Raw genomic sequence first — 9,615 nt, forward strand, 5'->3', positions numbered from 1 at the left:
GTACATACAGTGCAAGTGAATGGTGGCCAGAACTTTGAAATTAAAAAGCACATAAAAGCAGCAAAGAAATTCATCCATACGACTCGTGGTTTAATCCATTTCTTCAGAAAATTTATAATAGTTGTGGGTGAGAAATAGATAAATATTTAAGTAATTTTTTTTACAATAAATATCCACATTTACATATATTTTCACTTTCACTTCTTCATTCTTTGTGAATATCACCACCTGCTTGGCAGGGATAATAATAAAAAAAAAATTATATTGATCTGTTTCTCACCCATGCTTATAATATCTGAAGATATAGATTAAACCACTAGAGTCATATATATTACTTTTATGCTGCATTTATGTGCTTTTTGGAGCTTCAAATTTCTGGCCACCTTTCACTTGCATATAATGGACCAAAAATCGTTGAGATGCTTTCAAGTGTTCAGCAGAACAAAGAAATTCATCCACATCTGGGATGTCATGAGGGTGAGTAAATGATATGAGAATTTTCATTTTTGGGTGAACTGTTCATTTAAGGATGGGTATACTCCATTCGGAAATGATTAGATCATGAAAAGTTGTCGTTCCATACCAGAATGGAGGCAAACCTAAATGCAAGTTTGCAGCTGTTTGTGGAGAGAATTACATTTTTTTCCCAGTTTAGAAACCAATCTGGTGACATGGTGTGAAGACTGAAGGTCAAGTTGTGCTCAACAGACCCCCAATGGTTATGTTTGTTTTCAAATTCTATTGTTATTGGCTGTTATAGCTGTAATGGATGATACATTGACAGGCATTAAGTGAATGCATTCACAACAGGCATGGTTATAGAAGCCCACATTACCTACAACAGAAGCTTAAAATAATAATAAACAGCTGTTTATGAAGACAAACACTTTTTTTCTTGGAATAAAATGCACAGATGTATGGTGCACAGTAAGACCAGGAATGTTTATTAAGAAAGTAAATCGGGTCAATTATGTTGACTTTTAATATGTGAGAATATTTGCAGAATTGTTCACTAAATGTTTGCCAGAACATTATTATTATTATTATTTTGTAATGGGTCACATTATTCAGACATTTTCTAGAATTAAAGCATAACTCAAGAAAGAACAAGTGTTTGTTCCATTTGACCAATTACAAACATTATTGCAGTGGATTTCCACTGCAAACATACCTTACCTCTGTAGAATATTTGTCTCTTGCAAAAGACCAGACAGAAGATAACCCATTTACCAAACCAACCCACCTGAAATACCCAGTTACACAAGCAGCCTTGGTCTCACCTGACTAGTCCCCTCACCCAATCCTCCATCCCCACTGTCTGTTCTGTCCCTACATGCATTGAACACACTCTGACATCAACCAGTCCAACATACAATGATCAGGAACAACATTAAAAACCACCTGCCTAATATTGTGTAGGTCCCCCTTGTGCCGCCAAAACAGCGCCAATCCACATCTCAGAATAACAATCTGAGATTATATTCTTCTCACCACAATTGTACAGAGTGGTTATTTGAGTTACTGTAGACTTTGTCAGTTCTAACCAGTCTGACCATTCTCTGTTGACCTCTATCTCATCAACAAGGCATTTCTGTCCACAGAACTGCCACTCACTGGATATTTTTTGTTTTTGACACCATTCGTAGTGTGTGACAATCACAGGAGATAAGCAGTTACAGAATTCCTCAAACCAGCCCATCCACAATTGTGGTGAGAAGACCAGTTTGGTGTTGTTTTGGAGGCATGAGGGGGAGATGCACAATATTAGGCAGGTGGTTTTAATGTTGTGGCTGATCAGTGTACATCTTGAGCTGTGGAAGAGCCAGTGGCCTCTCTCAGAGATCTGTTCTTCATTTTATCTGACAGTTAGTACGACAGCATTACAATCACATTGTCACACGATCCCTTCCACAGCACAAAGCATGACACACAAGCTCTGTTTCAAAACCTAGTGAGCTGCCTTCATAGGCAGCATCATAACCATCATGGAACCTCATAAATAACTGTTTTGAACTCTTTATTGGCAGCATCTCAGCATGCCACACAAATAACAATCCTAAAGCAAAATGCACAGCAGGCTCAACAAGAAAATTATTCCAATAGAGTTTGACATTAGCATGTTGCTAACAGAACAGAGACTCTAATGTGCATTAAAACACACACACACACACACACACACACACACACACAGGTAAAATAGTCCATTATTTAAAATATTTTTCTAATGTTTCAGTATTAAATGTAGAGTATGCTGTTAGCATGTTGCTAAGCTAACAGAGTGATACTCTAATAATCATAAACATACAGTACACAGCACACACAAATAGGGTAAATAGTCCACTTTTAACTGAACAAATATTGATTTTTTTGTTATGTTTTAGTATTAAATAAAATATGTTGATTTATAGCCTAATCAACTGTTCTCTCACACTGTTCACGTTCTTGGATTTTTTTTTTTTTCAGTGTGTATCTTTGAATTTGGCTAAAACAAGTAACTTCTGAAATAGCTTTCACATCAAAAGCCCACTTATGATGCCTTTTCTGGCAGCTCTCTAGATTTAGCAACAGAGTGCACCGCAGGAACAGCCATAAGCCAGTGAGCAAAACAGAAACTCAAAGATGGATCTGTGACAAGGAGCATCACTCCAAGCTTCTAATGGAAATACACATGGCCATTCTTTCATTCTCTTCCCTTCTGTTCTTTCTTTCCTTTTCCCTATCTTTCTTTTTTGCACGCTTTGTAGAGCAGATGATTTACCTGCTTGTTAAGCCAATGCCAGAGCTTTAAGAAGGAAGACAGAGAGACAAACGGTTATTAGAAACAACCAATCAGTATGCAATGAAAGCAGCAAACATCAACTTGGTTTTAAGGCAAAATGTAATGGGAAACAACTGGACGGTGAAATTACAGGAACAGATTCACTTGAATAATGAGGAAAGGTGTGAATCAGTGGGCTGTGTGTGTGAAGGTCTGCTAGGCTTTAATCGAGTTATAAAATAAGGCTGCATTGTGATTATCTTCTTTATTTACCTCCTTTCATTCTTTTACAGGGTGGGTCAGGAATGTGATATGCATAGTGAAAAACACCACACAGAAAATCTATATGTACATTTGTTGTCGGTTAAAGATGTTTATCATGATACTACGGTTGCCGTGAAGTGCAAAACAAAACAACAAATCTAAGAACACAATGGCAAATCCAAAAGACAAAATAACAATTCAGAAACAGAAAAACAAATCATAAAACACAACGGCAAATCCGAAAACAAAAGAGCAAAATCAGAAAACACAACAGAAAGACAGAAACACAACAGCAATTCAGTCGAAACAGAAAGTGTAGGGTCCTTTCCTCAGGACTGGCTCTCTGCCCACTTGCGCAATTATTTAAAAAAAATCCAAATTCTCAATTACTGAAAATTGTGAGTGTTTTTTCCACTAAGAAAAAACAGTGATGGGACACTTTATAATGCAGAGAACAAAAACAGCAGACAGGAAAAGAGTAGTTTTTTTTAGGTACAATGTTCATTTAAGGTGTGTAAGGGACCATCTAAAAATTCCACAAACTGAGCAAAAACGCTGGTTTCCAAGCATTCATTCACTTGACTTGCATATTCTAACATAACAATTACTGCTAATAAAAAAGCATTTTCTCATTCTACATGTTGTAGAAGACCAGAGCCGGCCCAAGGCATAAGCTAACTAAGCGGATGCTTAGGGCCCCGGTGGCCACCAGGGGGCCCCCAAGAGCACATAATTTTTTTTTTTTTTTTTTGTGATTATACTGTCAATGGACAATGGTAATTATACAAAAACGCAATATTAAATGCAATATTATGTTAACGGGCTGCAGGATGCAAGCACATTCAGACAGCAAAACAGCAATTTCACAAAAAAGGACATCCTCTGGTGCAGAGAAAAGAAAAAAGAAGAAAACAGAGGATGAGAAAAAAACAGCACGATAAAGGTATGTTAAGTAGCTAGGCTAAGTTACAAGCTAACATTAGCTGGCTAGTTAGTTAACATAGCCTATGTAGCATATCTTCTTTTTTAGGAAAGTTTGATTAATCATCCGTAAATACCCTTGACATCTTAATATATTATTAGTACAACATATTACTTAGCAAGTTTTAGATTAAAGTTTTTGTCTTCTGTGTAAAAATAACTTTCCTGGGTATATATTTTTGTAATAAAAATAAGCTTCTGTTCCATAAACTTTGTACTGATAACAACTTAACATTATTTACATTAGTCTACCATTTTGGGGTCTTCGCTATTATATTCCAATATCATTATGCCTCAGTTAGCTAGTTATAGATTAAGAGTTGTTGTTTAGGTGTACAGATGGCTTGCTGCTGTGTATAATAATTTGTGTTGAGAAAATAACATAATAATATTTTGTCATATATTCTGTCAAATATGTACTCTTATGAAACTTCCCTAGGAGCATTGTTGAAATATTTTGGACGTGGGGCACAAACGATGCCACCTGCCCCAAGTGCCAGTGCTACAGCTGATGATGATTTTCAACAATCCCAGATCATTATATTTATATGGATAAACCATGCCTTTGTTTTTGACAGACAGTTGCATTACCTTCTAATATGACATCTAACATGGCTAGCTTTTATTATTATTTTCATCTTTCATCAGGTCCATCCTCTGCATGCGAGGAGCACTTCCCATCATGTACATCCACTGATGTTGTCATCTATCCTGTCTGACTCAGAAAGGACTGATCTGGTAAGCAGAGGGCCACTGCCTATAAAGGAAAACTTCACATTCCCTGAAAAACCTGATGGCAGAAGCTTCCACTACACCTACAGAAAGTTAATTAATGGGGAAATAATGTAAGTGGAGCTGCTCACTTATTCAAAAAGACATGATACTGTCTACAGCTTCTGCTGCAAATTGTTCTCTAGGAATTACACAAAACTGGTAACAGAGGATCAACAGGATTGGGTAAATATAGGTGTGCTACTGTTACATTTAAAACCGTAGAAGGGTAAAATCATGCCAGGCAGACATTGGTATGTTGTAAGCAACACAGCTACAACTAATAAAACATAAGGGGTGTGTTAGATTTATAGTGTGCGAATAATCAAGCATTGACAATATTCAATCATATTGGCGGCACCGAGGGGCCCCAAATCAAATTCTGCTTAGGGCCTCATAAAGGCTTGGGCCGGCCCTGTAGAAGACTGCCGGTGTGATGGCTCACTTTCTACATTTGAAGCCAGCACGTCCAATTATGAGTACAGTGTTCAATTATTTTTGAAAAAAAAAACAATTGCTGAAATTTTACCAAGAAATTATTTTCATATTGTAAAGGTTGTAGAAGGCTGCTATTAGATATGCTGACTTACTCTAGTTGAGATTTTACCAGGATGTGTAATTATACCTATACAGTATTCAATTATTAAAAATAAAATACAAATGTAAGTTAAATGTATGCTACAACATTTGTAATATAAAAATATTATGTTTTTACAAAAATAATTGAATACTGTATCCATATAATTGGATCTACTTTATAATGTTTTTTTTAAACAAATGTTTTTTTAAGTTAGAACATGCAACTTGAATGATCGCTTGGACAGCACTAACATTTTAGCGCAGTTTGTGGACATTAAGACGGTCCCTTACGCACTAGCTGAACCATGAGACTATAGATGAACATCGTTCCTACAACTACGTTTTCCTGCTCGCTGTTTTTACTCTCTGTGTTATAAAGTTTCCCGTTACTGTTTTCCAGAGAGAGAAAACACTCTAAACGATTTAGTTTTTCAGTCAGTGATCTTTTGGCATGGATTCTGATATTATCAGTGAACCAATCCTGAAGAAAGGACTAGGGTTCATTCTCACAGCCAATCATGTGAGAAGATATGGAACCTACACTTTCCATTTTGACCGAATTGCTGTTGATTTTTCTGTCTTGCTGTTGTATTTTCTGTCTTGCTGTTTTATTTTCTGTCTTGCTGTTGCATTTTCTGAATTGCCATTGAGTTTTTGAATTTGCTCTTTTGTTTTCGGATTTGCCATTGTGTTTTTAGATTTGTTGTTTTGTTTTGCACTTCACAGTACAATACACTGCAAAAAAAATCAAATACAAAAATATCTTGTTTTCCAGTAAAAAATATTGAAACATCCATTTTAAAGTAATTGTTCACCTAAAACAAATTATCATTCCATCATCATTTACTCAACCTTATGCAGTCTCAAACTCGCATGACAATCTTTCTTTTGCATAACACAAAGATATTTTCAAATATATATTATGTATTTATACAGTATACATACAACGCAAGTCAATGGGGTACAAAACTTTCTAGCTCCAAAAAGGGCAGAAAGGCAGCATCAAAATCATCATAATCTTCAAGTGGTTTCATCCATGTTTTCTGAAGTGATACGATCGGCTTTGAAATAAGTTTTTACTATAAATCTTGACATCTGCAGTCTCTTTAAGCACATTGTGAGAAGCTCCATGGCACTTATTATCAGTGTAGCATAAGTGTTAGAAAATGATGAGTGAATTATTACTTTGGGTGAACTATTACTTTAAAGGGATAGTTCACCCAAAAATGAAAATACTTAACCTCAAGTTGTTGCAAACCTGTATTACTTGTGATTCTTTTATGGAGCTTTGACGGGATGAGCAAGAGACAGACACAGTGGATGTGGCGTCAAGCCACGGAGAGGCATTTATTGGAAATAATAATAAACATAAAATACACATTTTTAAATATAAATTGTAAATAAAATGAATAATAATACCAATAAAAATAAATGGGGGAAATAGAGTCCAAGAGGGAAAGTGTCCAAAATAAAGGGGAATCTGGCGTCCTCGCGGTGAAACAGTTGCTCAGCGAATGTCGGGGGTGTGTCCATGGAGTGGCCCAAGCTTGAGTGGGGGCCGCGGCCACACCAAGCCCCCCTCTAGAACCACCCCTGGTCATTAGCAGCCTATCTGGTCTGTGGCAGGTGTGAGGGGAAGCGGCAAGGCCTCTAGCCCGTCGGCCACGATGCTTGCTGTTATCCCCCAGCGACACATCTAAAAGGTGTGAGTGGTGATGGCGTAGTGGCTAAAGCACAGGGCTGTTAATCAGAAGGTCGCTGGTTCGAACCCCACGGCCACCACCATTGTGCCCTTGAGCAAGGCACTTAACTCCAGGTTGTTCCGGGGGGATTGTCCCTGTAATAAGTGCACTGTAAGTCGCTTTGGATAAAAGTGTCTGCCAAATGCATAAATGTAACTCACACCAGGGGACACATTTAATTCAGCCGAACCCTCCCCACTCTTGTCCTGGGCGTGTGAGCGTGCACACATGGAGCTTTGATGCTGGCTCCCCAAGAAGAGGTGCGCTCTGCATTTTAAAGACAGCGGTGATGAAGCACTATTCACATGTGCTTCATCTACTTTTCTCGCTCTCCAGGCGCGGGTCGTTCCACCACAAAGCACAAAAAGAAAAATGTTAGGAACTGGCAGCCTCAGTCACCGTTTATGTATTGCATCTTTTTGCCAATATAGTGAATGTAGATAAGATTGTCAGTCACTAACATTATGACAAATATCTAACTTCCTATTCCACAAAAGACAGAAAAGTCATAAAGGTTTGTAAAAACATGAGGGTGAGTAAATGATGATCACATTTTAATTTTGGGGTTAAGAATCCCTTCTTGTTTCCTATCTTCTTTTTGGAGAATTCAAAAAAAAAAAATTGCAATGCTCATGCTTATAACAAGAATGTACAATTTGCCCATGTACTAAGAAAATAAACTTAATTCAAAGGGGAAACATTTGTATTTTTCTTATCCCAATTTTCACAAATATTTGATTGTAATTTTGCCTCTCAACTAAATGTATTTTGATTAAGGATGTTTAGATATTTTTACTGGAAAACAAAACCAGAGTACATTTGATCAAGAAAGCATGTGACTCAGCAGTACATGTGCCTGTGTCTCAGCTGGGTTCCTCGAGGGTCAGGAGGGGATTGGGGAAATGGATTCTTAGACGTGTAGGGTTTCATCTAGATTGACTGCAACAGTGGGTATGCAATCATTTCAGACAATTCCAACTCAATAAACTGAAAATGACAAAAAGTGAAACAAAGAAACTGTGGGCACAGTGTTGGGTGATTTTGATTTCCTCAAATCATACCTCAAAAGCAAACAAATACAAATAAAAAAAATAAATAATAAGCAATCAATTCTTCTTTTACTTACCCTATAATTATGTAAATACAGTAAACAGAATCATCAATTATGGTAATTTTGTGATTGTATGAGTAAAAGAGAATTAGCAGCAAGCCACGACTACTTTCAGTTCCTCTTTGTAGTCACAGATCTCTGTCAGCTTTAAAAATAAATGTACGCATTTGGTGACAACTACCAGCAGACAAGTGTTGTGAAGGACAGTAGGTCGGCAGACAGACAAGTGAATGTGTGTGGGTGTGTTCATAAAAAGCATTACCTTAGTGTCCACCCGAAGCAAGAACTGAGAAAGGCCTCTGATTGGTCCAGGCAGCAGAGCCTCCTGTCTGTCTTTGACAAATCTCTCAAGGACTGCCCACCATTTGACTAGACTCCGCCATGTGAAATCTTTCAGCCCAAAACGAACAACCATCTTCTTCAAGACCCAAACTAGAAAATATAACACATACACGCACATTCGGTTAAACAGTTTATGAACACTTCACACATCTCTTTCTCACATCTTCCACATTACTGAAAAATGGCCCCAAAGAACTACAAACACAAGTTCATATTCTCTTTCACACAACTATTTACCAGCAGCAGGGATGGGCAGTAACTTTAAGATCCAGAGGTTGAGCCAAACCTGCACCAACACTATAGCCCATGCAAGCAGCACAAAGTAGATATCACTAGCCTTCTCTCTGGGTGCGAAACCCTTGAAATCTAGCCTGCTGCGGCGCCGGGGCGACTGAATGCTAAAGACCCCCTTGGAGGAATCCACATCTATGAATGGAAGAAGGGAAAATCCACATCAATAATGACCATGAGACCCAAATAATCATCATTTATTATTATAATTATAATCTTATAATAGATGCTAATTTGTGAATAAACATGTTTAAAAGAAAAGTTCACCCAATTTTGTCATTTGTCTCACCCTCATGCCATCCCAGATGTTCAGACCTTCTTCTGCAGAACACAAATTATGATTTTTAGAAGAACATTTCAGTTCTGTATGTTCTGTCCATACAACGAATGTGAATGGCGACCAGAACTTTAAAGCTCCAAAAAGCACATAAAGGCAACATAAAGTAATCCATACTCCAAAAATTTTTTTTTTAACTATAAATCTCCACCTTTGGCCAGACCTGGCCAGTAGGTGGTGATATGTACGAACAATGCGAATTGCCAAAAAAAAAAAAAAAAAAAAAAAAAAGTGAGAATTTAGAATAAAAAAAGGACTTAAATACTGATCCGTTTCTCAACCATGCCGATTATATAGCTTCTGAAAATATGAATTTAACTACTGGAGTCTTATGGGTTACTTTTATGCTGCCTTTATGTGCTTTTTAGAGCATTTGCATTGAATGGACTTAAGGAGCCGAGATATTCTTCTAAAAATCTTCATTTGTGTTCAGCAGATG

At 37.2% G+C, this 9,615-nt stretch overlaps 1 protein-coding gene across 2 annotated transcripts in view; it reads right to left on the reverse strand.

The window, feature by feature from the left end:
* tmem245 (transmembrane protein 245) overlaps positions 1-9,615 on the reverse strand; it is a 32,021-nt gene that overhangs the window by 17,291 nt on the left and 5,115 nt on the right. The window contains exons 5-7 of one of the 2 annotated variants that reach the window (XM_052147336.1): positions 8,786-8,974; positions 8,469-8,638; positions 2,759-2,782 (exon numbers count right to left, since the gene is read on the reverse strand). In XM_052147336.1, the coding sequence (XP_052003296.1) occupies positions 2,759-2,782; positions 8,469-8,638; positions 8,786-8,974 (383 nt within the window). The remainder of the gene's footprint in view (positions 1-2,758; positions 2,783-8,468; positions 8,639-8,785; positions 8,975-9,615) is intronic. The other variant, XM_052147337.1, reaches the window with a different exon arrangement.

Source organism: Xyrauchen texanus, chromosome 17 (assembly GCF_025860055.1).
Source record: "Xyrauchen texanus isolate HMW12.3.18 chromosome 17, RBS_HiC_50CHRs, whole genome shotgun sequence".
NCBI classification, from domain to species: domain Eukaryota; kingdom Metazoa; phylum Chordata; class Actinopteri; order Cypriniformes; family Catostomidae; genus Xyrauchen; species Xyrauchen texanus.